General features: G+C 42.5%; 1 protein-coding gene and 1 long non-coding RNA gene across 2 annotated transcripts; both read left to right on the top strand.

Annotated features, from left to right (window-relative positions):
* Positions 1-2963: 2963 nt before the first annotated feature.
* Positions 2964-9641, top strand: LOC110491241 (ATP synthase F(0) complex subunit g, mitochondrial). Its single transcript, XM_021564589.3, has 3 exons — positions 2964-3065; positions 6947-7107; positions 9414-9641. Exons 1-3 carry the CDS (start codon positions 3014-3016, stop codon positions 9510-9512), a joined length of 312 nt encoding a protein of 103 aa, XP_021420264.1. The 5' UTR covers positions 2964-3013; the 3' UTR covers positions 9513-9641.
* Positions 9642-10449: 808 nt separating this feature from the next.
* LOC149985138 (uncharacterized) lies at positions 10450-11796 on the top strand. Its single transcript, XR_016487051.1, has 2 exons — positions 10450-10694; positions 11002-11796. It is a non-coding gene; the product is annotated as an uncharacterized LOC149985138 (long non-coding RNA).
* Positions 11797-14935: the final 3139 nt, after the last annotated feature.

Below are 14935 nucleotides of genomic sequence, written 5' to 3'. Positions count from 1 at the left end.
ATAAAAAAACACAATTTCAAATGTTCTTACTTAAGACCGAATTGAGCAGGTTGTTCACAAATATTCTAATATAAACAATCAAGAAAATTCTCACCCAGAGGCGGCGCTACTAGTGGCCAGGGACTTTATTGCAGGGAAACATAAATCAGTTTTACCTAATTTCTATCAGCATGTTAAATATGCAACCAGAGGGGGAAAAAAACTCCTTTACCACCTTTACTCCACTCACAGAGATGCAAACAAAGCTCTCCCTCGCCCTCTACTTGGCAAATCTGACCATAATTCTATCCTCCTGATTCCTGCTGACAAGCAAAAATGGAGCAGGAAGCACCAGTGACTAGCTCAATAAAAATGTGGTCAGATGATGCAGATGCTAAGCTACAGGACTGTTTTGCTAGCACAGACTGGAATATGTTCCGGGATTCCTCCGATGGCATTGAGGATTACACCACGTCAGTCATTGGCTTCATCAATAAGTGCATCAATGACGTAGTCCCCACAGTGACTGTACGTACATACCCCAACCAGAAGCCATGGATTACAGGCAACATCCGCACTGAGCTAAAGGCTAGAGCTGCCGCTTTCAAGGAGCGGGACTCTATCCCGGAAGCTTATAAGAAATCCCACTATTTCCTCAGACGAACCATCAAACAGGCAAAGTGTCAATACAGGACTCAGATCGAATTGTACAACACCGGCTCTGACACTCGTCGGATGTGGCAGGGCTTGCATTCCATTAGACTACAAAGGGAAGCACAGCCGAGAGCTGCCCAGTAACATGAGCCTACCAGACGAGCTAAACTACTTCAATGCTTGCTTCGACGCAAATAACACTGAAACATGTATGAGAGCACCAGCTGTTCCGGACGACTGTGTGATCACTCTCTCCACAGCTGATGTGAGTAAGACCTTTAAACAGGTCAACATTCACAAGGCCGCAGGGCCAGACGGATTACCAGGACATGTACTGCAAGCATGCGCTGACCAACTGGCAAGTGTCTTCACTGACATTTTCAACCTCTCCCTGTCCGAGCCTGTAATACCAACATGTTTTAAGCAGACCACCATAGTGCCTGTGCCCAAAAACACTAAGGTAACCCGCCTAAATGACTACCGACCCGTAACACTCACATCTGTAGCCATGAAGTGCTTTGAAAGGCTGGTCATGGCTCACATCAACACCATTATCCCAGAAACCCTAGACCCACTCCGGTTTGCATACTGTCCCAACAGATCCACAGATGATGCAATCTCTATTGCACTCCACACTGCATTTTCCCACCTTGGACATGCCATTCATTGACTATAGCTCAGCATTCATCACCATAGTGCCCTCAAAGCTCATCAGTAAGCAAAGGACCCTGGGACTAAACACCTCCCTCTGAAATTGGACCCTGGATTTCCTGAGGGGCCGCCCCCCAGGTGGTAAGGGTAGGTAACAACACATCCGCCACGCTGATCCTCAACACAGGGGCCTCTCAGGGGTGCGTGCTCAGTCCCCTCCTGTACTCCCTGTTCACTCATGACTGCATGATCAGGCATGACTCCAACACCATCTTTAAGTTTGCAAACGACATAACAGTGGTAGGCCTGATCACCGACAACGACGAGAGAGACCTGGCCGGGTGGTGCCAGAATAACAACCTATCCCTCAATGTAAGCAAGACTAAGGAGATGATTGTGGACTACAGGAAAAGGAGGACCGAGCACGCCCCCATTCTCATTGGCGGGGCTGTCGTGGAGCAGGTGGAGAGCTTCAAGTTCCTTGGTGTCCACATCACCAACAAACTAGAATGGTCCAAACACACCAAGACAGTCGTAAAGAGGGCACGACAAAGCCTATTCCCCCTCAGGAAACTAAAAAGAATTGGCATGGGTCCTCAGATCCTCAAAAGGTTCTACAGTTGCATCACTGCCTGGCAACTGCTCTGCCTCCGACCGCAAGGCACTAGAGGGTAGTGCATACGGCCCAATACATCACTGGGGCTAAGCTGCCTGCCATCCAGGACCTCTTCACCAGGCGGTGTCAGAGGAAGGTCCTAAAATTTTTTCAAAGACCCCACCCACCCCAGTCATAGTTTTCTCTACGACCGCATGGCAAGCAGTAACGGAGTGCCAAGTCTAGAACCAAAAGGCTTCTCAACAGCTTTTACTCCTGAACAGGTAATCAAATGGCTACCTGTACTATTTGCATTGTGTCCCCCCCCCCCCCCCCCCAACCCCAATTTTACACTGCTGCTACTCTGTTTATCATATATGCATAGTCACTTTAACCATACCTACATGTACATATTACCTCAATCAGCCCAACTAACCGGTGTCTGTATATAGCCTGGCTACTTTTATAGCCTCGCTACTGTTATTATTAACTGTCTTTCTTTTTACTGTTGTTTTTTATTTCCTTATCTATTGTTCACATAATACCTATTTTTTACTTAGAAATTGCAGTTGGTTAGGGCCTGTAAGTAAGCATTTCACTAAGGTCCTGTTTTAAATAAACTTTGATTATACAGGTGCTAATCATACTGTAACGACCCTGAGTTTATAATCGCGGAAATCTACTCTGCCGCACGAGCATGCTTTTGCGGCACAGTCGATAGCGCGCCGGACCTCGGGCTCGAAGGTCGAGGGTTCGAGATCTGCTACCTGCTGTTTCATTACAATACTTTTCATTCTTGAACATTTACGGGATTATTTTATTTTCATACACTGGCCTCAATTTGCCAGTCTGTTATTGACATTGAAAACGATTTTTCACCTTTCTGAAAAGATATCGACATCGAGATTAAGTGGGGAAAAAAATAACAGAGTAGTTTATGATTCATGCCTAGTTAAATAAAGGTTTATAGATATATAATAATAATAATAATAATAAATTAGGCAGCTCTGCAGCTATTTCCGTTCAGGCAGATCATAGGGCAGCCGCACTTGAAGGGTCCTTCTTGCTGGAGGTGACATTCAGTTGCAGCAAATAGCCTATAGCGTATTTTTCACGACTCTAAAGCAAACCACCATGGCACAGGCAGTCCAGAAATTGGTGGCCAAAGTACCTACTTTGATCGGAGGTAAGTTAAATGATTGTATTTAGATATAAGCTTAACGTCGACGCTATTAAAACATGTTAGTATATTCAAGTTGACAGTCACGCTGGCTATGCTAGTAATTAGCTATGTTACAGTTTAGCGCATCTTCCCGGCTGCAGCTAGCTAACTACTGAGTGTACAAAACAATAACACCTTCCTAATATTGAGTTGTAACCCCCCGTTAGCCCTCAAAACAGACTCAATTCGTCGCGGCATGGACTCCAAGGTCTCGAAAGTGTTCTACTGGGATGTTGGCCTATGTTGACGCCAATGCTTCCCACAGTAGGCTGACATTTAACGCTTTTTTAAATAAACTAGTTAATTGCATGGGGCCGAGTTTCATAAGACCGTATGTTCCAGCAGCTTCCCGTAGTTTATGAAGTAATCGCGTTAACTCAGGCCTTATTTTAGGGCATCTTTCACTCCTGCCAGCTTCTATTAGTTGTATGGAGCACCGCTGCACCAACCCGCATTCCGAACGGTTCTATTCCCCCCAGCCCATTGGTTTGCGTCACAATGCCAGCCCACTGCACTGAGGCTAGGTAACACGGTCACCACCGATAAATCCATGATTATCGAAAACTTCAACAAACATTTCTCAACTGCTGGCCATGCCTTCCTCCTGGCTACTCCAACCTCGGCCAACAGCTCCGCCCCCCCGCAGATACTCGCCCAAGCCGCTCCAGGTTCTCCTTTACCCAAATCCAGATAGCAGATGTTCTGAAAGAGCTGCAAAACCTGGACCTGTACAAATCAGCTGGGCTTGACAATCTGGACCCTCTATTTCTGAAACTATCTGCCGCCATTGTCGCAACCCCTATTACCAGCCTGTTCAACCTCTCTTTCATATCGTCTGAGATCCCCAAGGATTGGGAAGCTGCCGCAGTCATCTCCCTCTTCAAAGGGGGAGACACCCTGGACCCAAACTGTTACAGACCTATATCCATCCTGCCCTGCCTATCTAAGGTCTTCGAAAGCCAAGTCAACAAACAGGTCACTGACCATCTCGAATCCCACCGTACCTTCTCCGCTGTGTAATCTGGTTTCTGAGCCGGTCACGGGTGCACCTCAGCCACGCTCAAGGTACTAAACAATATCATAACCGCCATCGATAAAAGACAGTACTGTGCAGCCGTCTTCATCGACCTGGCCAAGGCTTTCGACTCTGTCAATCACCGTATTCTTATCGGCAGACTCAATAGCCTTGGTTTTTCTAATGACTGCCTTGCCTGGTCACCAACTACTTTGCAGACAGAGTTTAGTGTGTCAAATCGGAGGGCATGTTGTCCGGTCCTCTGGCAGTCTCTATGGGGGTGGCATAGGGTTAAATTCTCCGGGCCGACTCTTTTCTCTGTATATGTCAATGATGTTGCTCTTGCTGCGGGCGATTCCCTGATCCACCTCTACGCAGACGACACCATTCTGTATACTTCCTTGGACACTGTGCTATCTAACCTCCAAACGAGCTTCAACGCCATACAACATTCCTTCCGTGGCCTCCAACTGCTCTTAAACGCTAGTAAAACCAAATGCATGCTTTTCAACCGTTTGCACGCCCGACTAGCATCACCACCCTGGATGGTTCCGACCTAGAATATGTGGACATCTATAAGTACCTAGGTGTCTGGCTAGACTGTAAACTCTCCTTCCAGACTCATATCAAACATCTCTAATCTAAAATCAAATCTAGTCGGCTTTCTATTCCGCTACAAAGCCTCCTTCACTCACACCTCCAAACTTTCCCTAGTAAAACTGACTATCCTACCGATCCTCGACTTTGGCGACGTCATCTACAAAATAGCTTCCAATACTCTACTCAGCAAACTGGATGCAGTTTATCACAGTGCCATCCGTTTTGTTACTAAAGCACCTTATCACCCACCACTGCGACCTGTATGCTCTAATCGGCTGGCCCTCGCTACATATTCGTCGCCAGACCCACTGGCTCCAGGTCATCTACAAGTCCATGCTAGGTAAAGCTCTGCCTTATCTCAGTTCACTGGTCACGATGGCAACACCCACCCGTAGCACGTGCTCCAGCAGGTGTATCTCACTGATCATCCCTAAAGCCAACACCTCATTTGGCTGCCTTTCGTTCCAGTTCTCTGCTGCCTGTGAATGGAACGAATTGCAAAAATCGCTGAAGTTGGAGACTTATCTCCCTCACCAACTTCAAACATCTGCTATCTGAGCAGCTAACCGATCGCTGCAGCTGTACATAGTCTATTGGTAAATAGCCCACCCATTTTCACCTACCTCATCCCCATACTGTTTATACTTATTTACTTTTCTGCTCTTTTGCACACCAGTATCTCTACCTGTACATGACCATCTGATAATTTATCACTCCAGTGTTAATTTTGCGAAATTGTAATTATTCGCCTACCTCCTCATGCCCTTTGCACACAATGTATACAGACTCTCTTTTTTTTTCTCTTTCAACCTAGTTATTGACTTGTTAATTGTTTACTCCATGTGTAACTCTGTGTTGTCTGTTCACACTGCTATGCTTTATCTTGGCCAGGTCGCAGTTGTAAATGAGAACTTGTTCTCAACTAGCCTACCTGGTTAAATAAAGGTAAAATTAATGCTCCTATTAGTTGTATGGAGCACCGCTGCACCAACCCGCCTTCCGAACGGTTCTATTCCCAGCCCATTGGTTTGCGTCACAATGCCTCACTGATGTCTTTATGTGAATTGATAACTTTTAATTGCTAAATATTTCCAATAGATGTCAGCATAAGATCCCGACGCATCAGCTATAGGCTATAGCAGCAATATGAGTGACATAAAATAGCATGCAACCAAAGACTATGTCCCATGATTTTCTAAAATGGTCACTCATTACTTTACAGTTAGCTATATATCTCGTATTAGGGCTGTGTTGCTTTTGGGAGAGCAAACAAATAGTGACTATAGCAGGTACTGAACCCCAGCCAAATAATCACTAGTCAGATGCACTACCCTCAACCCTAGTAGAATTGCATTATTATTAAAAAGACCATAACTTAATCATATTGGGAGTAAACTGCTTCGGGAATAGAGAGGACGAGTGCATCTTCCAGCTCGCCAATAAGTCACATCATGTAATCCTCGCGGTTAGCAAATTTACCTCAACATGCCCCTCGCTTGCGCGAGAAGGCAGAGCGGGGTCGATGCTGGTTGATGAATTTGACATTTAATGTACTAGGAAAATATGTTTTTGTCAACCAGAGGTGACTGAATTAATGTTCAGGATTATTGATAATCGTTATAGTAATGTTATAGTAAGTATAAACATGAAATAAAAACTGGTAATAATAAACATGAAGCATCATTATATTACGCCACAGTAATCTGTTAAATGCTTTTTCAGTTCTTCCTTTTCGTTAGCAGTGTGGAAAGGAAGGGACAGAAAAAAGCACAAACAGGAATTTTCCTGTGTGGGGAGTGGTGTATCCAGGAAGAAAGCTATATATTATTCAGAAATGTCATTTGTGGTCTTATGCTGCCATCTATTGGAATTATTTACTAACTGCAGTAGTACTGAATAAATTGTATATGCTTGTGGTGTTAATGTTTTGTACACACACTAATGGTAGACAAACGAACAAGCCATGTCACCATCAATCTCAAATAAAAACTTGTTTCCAACTGAGTGTTGGTTAGCTAGATGTGGTAACGTATTATAGTAGATAAGTGTTAGCTAGCTAGGTAACTTGGCTACCTAACTAGCTAATGTCAAGCTCAGGTAGGTCTTCTGACAAGCTCTTTGAGTCACCTAGCTGTCTCACCTGTAAACTACATCTAATCTTTCTTATCTCGCTTGACCAAGCAGCATAGGACACATTTCATGTCATGGCGTGTTCATCTTGTTTTTTCAGCCGCTGCCACCTACTCCAAGCCCCGGCTAGCGACCTTCTGGCACTACGCTAAAGTCGAGCTTGTGCCACCTTCCCCTGCCGAGATTCCCCAGGCCATTGCAGGAATCAAGAACATCCTCACCGGTGTCAACAGTGGACGCCTTGGACAGACGACAGTGAAGGTGAGAACTGAGAAGATTGCTTGAGTGGGTATCAATGCAATACTGTATAAGTAGCTAGCAAGTTCTTTCTTTTGCCCATTGGCTCTCTGAATGTGGGTGTTGTGATCAATGTTCCCTCAAAAACAATTTGTCACTGAGCAAATTTCAGGTCTGCTGAGCGCAAACTTGAACGTTGTGAACTTCCAGCGTGCATTTGCTGTGAACACTGGGTCTGTACTGTGGCTATTTGATCATACTGTAGGTCTACCATCAAAAACAATGGAGAAAATACATCCCATAACATTTAACATGGAAATAGCTGTTCTATCATTCAGTCTACAGTAGCAGCCAATGTGTGGTGTTCAATTTAGGCCTACATTCCATGAGACTTATGGGGGAAAAAACATGCAGGGGTTGACATTAATCTGTTTATCCACTTGTCCTTCAGACAAGGATGTGACTGAAAATGTTGTTTGATGTAAGAAACCACTTTACAAAATAAAGGGCATTTTTATTCCCATACCATTATTACAGAGAATCAGACATATTATGATACCCTCTGCCTATTGGCTACTTAGCTTATTCAAGCCTGTCCAAAATACAACACTGCCCCTTTAAGACGTAAAAAAAGCTCTTTACCTGACTCGCTTTTCAAAGATGTCTAGAAATGTACACGGTTTGTGCTGACTACAAATGATCACTGGGCTCACTAACTAGCAAAGGATATGAACAATATACACATGTGGCTCCATGCAGCTCTCGCTTTGATCTCTAAACAAGCGCATCTACTCACGACCGCTAATGCTGCACCGGTCTGAGTAGTGCGTGTCAATGCAATAGAATCCTACTGAAATGCATTCTGCCTACAACAAAATCTGTTGCATAGTTTGTGTCGGTATGTTGCATTGAAAGTGGCTAATATTGCGTGTCCCAATTGCCACAGTAAAGGGAAACGTTGAGTGTTAACAGGGGAAAACTGTAGAACAGTGGTCACCAACCTTTTCTGAGGTCAAAATACAAGCCGAGATCTACCGCTAATGACTTGTAATATGCAACATTAACCCGTTTAAAACAGTATTCTAGCAATAAGGTTTGTGCAGTAAGCTATAGGCCCAATATATTACCACCCCATACTGGCTTTGGTTGAATTGCCCTGCCAATGCATTGTTGTTCGGGACATTTTCTTTTGTACAAATTCTATTTTAAAAAATGAGGTAGGCTATATGACCACACTGGTCATGGATCTGTTGTATTACTTGTGAAACACAGTTGAGTGAGTCTACATTTCAATTTGCTTTTCATTTTACTGGAATGATGGCGTCTACAGCTGTAGTCAGCTTTAGTGGAGGGAGAGAGCAGCAGACTGAGCCTCTCATCCCTCCGCTCTCCCTTTCCTCCGCTGACACTGACCAAAAGGGGCAGTCTTCCATTATTTCCTCATGTACAAAATCACGTTACGCCTATGAACAGAGGAAGTGAAATATTCCTTGATATTAAAAAAAGACCCAGGCTACAAATAACCCCTATAGATACATTGCTACTCATTCATTACTATTGTAGTGCTGAGTGGAAATGGAAGGAACATGCATTTTGTGGTTTAAAAGGGTTGAATACAAAGTGTTGAGTCGACTGTCTAGGAATGACTTGGAGATTGACCAGGTTTGCTATCGACTGGTTTGTGACCACTGCTCTAGAAAACTTTATCAAGTATAATCTCCTGCTTCTCTCTGTGGGCTGATATTTCTGAGCGGCAGCTCGTGGTAGTCTTGGGGCTGCTGCTTGCACAAGCTCACAGCTTAGCGGGAACATTGGTTGTGACTTATCTCAACTCTTACAAGTATCATCTACTGCATCTTTATGTAATACATGTATCACTAGCCACTTTAACTATGCCACTTTGTTTACATACTCATCTCATATGTATATACTGCACTCAATACCATCTACTGTATCTTGCCTATGCCGCTCTGTACCATCACTCATTCATATATCTTTATGTACATATTCTTTATCCCCTTACACTTGTGTCTATAAGGTAGTAGTTTTGGAATTGTTAGCTAGATTACTTGTTGGTTATTACTGCATTGTCAGAACTAGAAGCACAAGCATTTCGCTACACTCGCATTAACATCTGCTAACCATGTGTATGTGACAAATAAAATTTGATTTGATTTAGTCCCGTCATTATCAAAATAAGTAGCTGCAATCCACCAGACATTAGGCCTACATCCTAACCAATTGGGAAATATGGAATTGTCTGCCATGTTGGTTTTTAGATATGACTCTGGTATTTGTTTGGGATTAATGTCAATATGCTTTTGTTACAGGATGCATTCAGAAATGGATTGGTCTGCACTGAAGTGCTGATGTGGTTCTACATTGGAGAGTGCATCGGAAAAGGAGGCATTGTTGGATATGCCGTTTAAACCTTGTTCTGTTGCACGCTCTTACCTTCCACCTGTGAAGATCAGTTAATAAATGTCCATTGTTTAAAGAACTGTTGTACTCTTACCTTCCACCTGTGGAGATCAGTTAATAAATGTCCATTGTTTAAAGAACTGTTGTACTCTTACCTTCCACCTGTGGAGATCAGTTAATAAATGTCCATTGTTTAACCTCTCTGCGCACCGAACCCGGTAGCGGGATGAAATTCGACAACATACGGTGATCGCTACATAAATAGTCATATTAAACGTTCATGAAAATACAAGTGTCTCACATGTTTCGAAAGCCTAGAATCTTGCTAATCCAACTGCGTTGTCAGATTTAAAAAAGGATTTACTGCGAAATAATACGATGCGATTATCTGAGGATAGAGCCCCATAAACAACTATTTCAACCAGCACAGGCGTAACAAAATCAAACTGCAATAAAAAAATAGTTTACCTTTGACGATCTTCCTCTGTTTGCAATCCCAATGCTCATTGGTACACAATGAATGGTCTCTTGTTTGATAAAATCCCTTTTTATAGCCTAACACAAAACATTTTGTGAACCTCTTGTCGTGAATTCCGTCTCATTCCATTTTCGACGACACATTCAAGGTAAATACACACACAAAACGTGACTTTTCCAGTCATATTTGGTTTCATTGCAATCAACTGGTTTGTAATGCAACCAAACCTGATGGGTCATTTTGAGGGATGTATTGACTGAAAGAAACCGTTTTGAAGACAAGTAATGACATTGTGCACCAATGATTTGCCCGCTGTTTCGTTGATTTAACTGTATTTTAACCCAATGACCACTGATCGTCTTGAAATCTAGCTGGGTAGATAGCCAATGAGCTGAGGTAAACGGCAATATGTAATGTTTATGTGTTGGAAGACCAACCCATGTAGTGAACTCAGGCGTAAAGAGGTTAATTCGCCATTGACGATTCATACCGGAAGGAGCAACGCATATTACGCACAGCATTGTTTTGGTAAAGCGCATATTCAGCTGTTTACATATCAATCAGTATGGCGACTAAGTCAGGGAAAGCTAAATCTAAGTCTAGATATACGGATGTACACACAATTTTAGAAGAAATTGATCGAGGACGATTCATTTAGCGATTCCCAAATGGAGGAATATTTTTTGAACGGAGAGGACATCGTTTTGGACTGGTAAGTTCTTCTCATGCTAATGCCGTTGTTTGAAATGAATAATATAAAATAGCCTATTTGAGGCTGTTGAGGGGAGGGCAGGCCCACAATGGCCAAAGTGAAATGGAGACAGTAGATACAGCTAGTCTGTAATATAATAAAGACAGTAGATCTAGCTGGTCTGTCATAATATAAATGAGACAGTAGATCTAGCAGGTCTATAAAAACATTCAACCCCATGTTCCCTGTACTCATATCTATCTGTTTATTATACCTGTTGATACAGGGCTCATGTGAAACTATTCTAACTGAACATTTTCTTTCACAGTGACACTGACTCCGAATGGGAGCCCCCAGTGCCAAGGTGTCATCCCCCACTGAAGCTGGTTCATCCAGCTCCTGCCACAAGTGGTGTTCATCTGCCCAAATGTATTTCTGCAGGCATGGATGTGCTATGGCACCTGGCATCAGTAGCACAAGAGAGGACTGAGGGAGTGTAGAGGACTGAGGGTCTTCCAAATATTGAAAGTGTTATTTTGTAAATGTATGTTTTTTTCTCCATTTGTTGGGGGGGGTGTGTTAGAATACCATTTTGGTATTTTGTATATAGTTATTCCATTCAAAATGTATAACTCCACCAATTTGGCCACTTGGGTACATGTGGGCTACTTGTGTGGGACACCTAGGTGAATTCATGATAAATGTCATGTAGCACACCCATTTTGGAAGTTATCATTCTGAAACTTTGCACAAGTACTGTTGCCCTCTTATATTTTTCACTGAAATTGTCCCCATCCTATCTGAATGTTTGTTTTATCTTGTTCATTTTAAAGATGAATTAACAAAAATAAAGTGTTTTTTTTCATTATCTAAACCAGATCTATTGTTATATTCTCCTACATTCAATTCACATTTACGCAAACGTCATTGTTTTCTTTCAAATGGTACCAAGAATATGCATATCCTTGGATCTGTGCCTGAGCTACAGGCAGTTTAGATTTGGGCATGTCTTCAGGCGGAAATTGAAAAAAGTAGGGGGGTAGCTCTAAGAGGTTTAAAGAACTGTTGTACTCTTTTCTTCCACCTGTGGAGATCAGTTAATAAATGTCCATTGTTTAAAGAACTGTTGCACTGTAACTTGAACATTTACCTATCTTTTTTAGACACTTCAGGACTTATTGAAGTTGCCAACTTTATTCTGAGACTTTTAGTGTAAAGTGTTTAATAGTAGACATTTTATAACTTTTTTTTTTTATATACACACACACAACAATCAGTGAAGGCTGCTGAGGGGAGGACTGCTCATAATAATGCCCGGAACAGAGTAAATGGAATGGCATCAAACACATGGAAACTATGTATTTGTATTTAATACCATTCCACACATCCCGTTCCAGCTATTACCATGAGCCCGTCCTCCCCAATTAAGGTGCCACCAACCTCCTGTGAACAAAACATCCAAGTGCAGTTGAAGGTTGACAGATTCATTTTCTGGTTAAACTTTCTTTGTGCCACCTCAAATCTAGATAGCGGTGGAATTATGTTACGTAAAATGAGAGGTCGCTGAGGGCGGATTGGTTAAAGTTGGAATCAATTCTGATGTCAGTGGCGGTCGGTGTTGTTTTAAGATGAGGGAGGATTTTTTTTGTCTCGTGCTCATGGCCTTATTTATTTTATGGCATATTGGATGACTCATTCATATTCCATTCACCCAGTTCAATGTAGCAGTGATGGGTTTAGGCTACTACATGATACTGAACGTTTTTACAATGTAGGTGCACACAGATCCAGAGAAACATTTGATCTAGGGCGTAATCATTAGTCCAGCAGTTGAAAACAAGAGTTTCTATTGGACAAATCCAGGTATTTTTATCCCCGCTCCCCGTTTGCTTCTGTTTTAATAAACATTTTACAACAGAATCGGCAGAATGAATGCACCCCTGATCACACGTAAAGAGTTTACATCAAATCAAATTTTTATTTATCACATACACATGGTTAGCAGATGTTAATGCGAGTGTAGCGAAATGCTTGTGCTTCTAGTTCCGACAATGGAGTAATAACCAACAAGTAATCTAACTAACAATTCCAAAACTACTGTCTTATACACAGTGTAAGGGGATAAAGAATATGGATGAGTGATGGTACAGAGCAGTATAGGCAAGATACAGTAGATGGTATCGAGTACAGTATATACATATGAGATGAGTATGTAAACAAAGTGGCTAGTGATACATGTATTACATAAGGATGCAGTAGATGATATAGAGTACAGTATATACGTATACATATGAGATGAATAATGTAGGGTATGTAAACATTATATTAGGTAGCATTGTTTAAAGTGGCTAGTGATATATTTTACATCATTTCCCATCAATTCCCATTATTAAAGTGGCTGGAGTTGAGTCAGTGTGTTGGCAGCAGCCACTCAATGTTAGTTACTTTCATAGCAACCACAGTGTAATCCTTCTCACAACTACGCGCTCTCCGCCGCTCATATTTTCCCTTTGCTTATGTACTTTAATTCACACCAGCTGTATGTGACCAGGTGAAAAAATCATTCCAAACCATTTCAAAACCGCTACACACAGCCTACATCATTGTCACCATATTAGCTAAAGTAACATCATAGTCAACATAGCTAATATAACTAACGCCTTAGTAAACCTGCTACAATCATGCAGTAACATTAGTGTGCAGTTTAGCAGTTCCACCGGTGGGCCCCGGTGACAATAAATTAGTCAAACCCGAAAGCTTACCATGAATTGGAAGGGTTCCAGTGTTGTTGGATAGTCAAAGCCAGCTAGCTAACATAACGTTCCTGTGTTTGAGTAGGCAAAAAATGCATTCAAAACTGTTCAACTATTGTATTTTAGTCAACTACTCACCACATTTTATGTACTGTAGTGCTAGTTAGCTGTAGGTTATGCTTTCAGTGCTAGATTCATTCTCAGATCCGTTGATTGGGTGGACAACATGTCAGTTCATGCTGCAAGAGCTCTGATAGGTTGGAGGATGTCCTCTGGAAGTTGTCATAATTACTGTGTAAATCATGGGAGGAGGTGAGAACCATGAGCTTCCTAAGTTTGGTATTGAAGTCAATGTACCAAGAGGAGGAAAGAAGCTAGCTGTCCTCCAGCTAGACCATGGCACTACCCTAAAGAGTGCTTTTGAGGCTACTGTAAACCATTGCAAAACATTGTGTTTTAATCAATTATTTGGTGAAGTGAATATATTTAATATAGTTTATCTAAAAAGGCAAACTGTTTTACTATTTTTATGAAATTCACTGAGGACGGTCCGCCCCTTCCTCCTCTGAGGAGACCACTGTATAACATGCACAGAAATGTCTGAGGTGCGCTGTGGTGAAGTCACAAAGGGGTTGCAGATCCTTTGACTACAGAGTGTAAATCCAAACATAGGCGATGATCGATGAAGAACCCTGGGTTTCGGACAATATTAACTAATGATAGATATCTCCTCTCGCTCCCGGTCCTCTGACAGTGTTTGCACAATGTTGACCAAGTACCTGCGGAACCCCTGGTGCACAACCTCAGGATCCTCCTCCAGGTTAGTTCAAATGTGAGGCTGCACACGCATGCAAAAACATGTCAAAGAAATCCAAATGACAATTGTGGCCTCTGGTATGAACCGAACAGCAGTGGCAAATGCCCTGTGTTTAAAGAAGTGACACATGATATGTGACGCATGTACTCACAAAAGGTTCCCTTTAGCATCAGGAGCGTTGGACATTTTCAAATGTCAATGGGAAAAAACAAATGTATTAGCAAATGATACATGATGTAACACACGGATAAGCTTGTTGATTTTTAGGCCTACCTAGGTTGTTTCCAGTGGAGGCTGGTGGGGTAGCTATAGGAGGACGGGCTCATTGTAATGGCTGCAAAGGAATTAATGGAACGGAGTCAAACAAGATTTCCATATGTTTTTGATACTGTTCCATTTATTCCATTCCAGCCATTACAATGAGCTCATCCTCCTATAGCTCCTCCTACCAGCCTCCACTGGTTGGGTCTTAGGTTATCTGCTCCACTGCCAGGTTTGTGGTGGGCCATCAGCAGACACTGGGAAGAGATGAGCGTGTAGTGCCATGTCTACTTCTGCCAGGTGGCGTAGTTGAACACTATCACTACACTGTTGGGAGTTTTTCATAGACGCTGGCCAGCATGACATGAAGAGGCAAGTTAGTAAAGTAGTAGCTTTGATGAGATGGACGTAATGTAACTGCAATGCAGTAT

This window comes from Oncorhynchus mykiss, chromosome 2 (genome assembly GCF_057628025.1).
Source record: "Oncorhynchus mykiss isolate SJ-2025 chromosome 2, ASM5762802v1, whole genome shotgun sequence".
Classification (NCBI taxonomy): domain Eukaryota; kingdom Metazoa; phylum Chordata; class Actinopteri; order Salmoniformes; family Salmonidae; genus Oncorhynchus; species Oncorhynchus mykiss.
The sequence above is the reverse complement of the archived record's forward strand: the minus strand, read 5'-3'. Positions and strand labels throughout refer to the sequence as shown.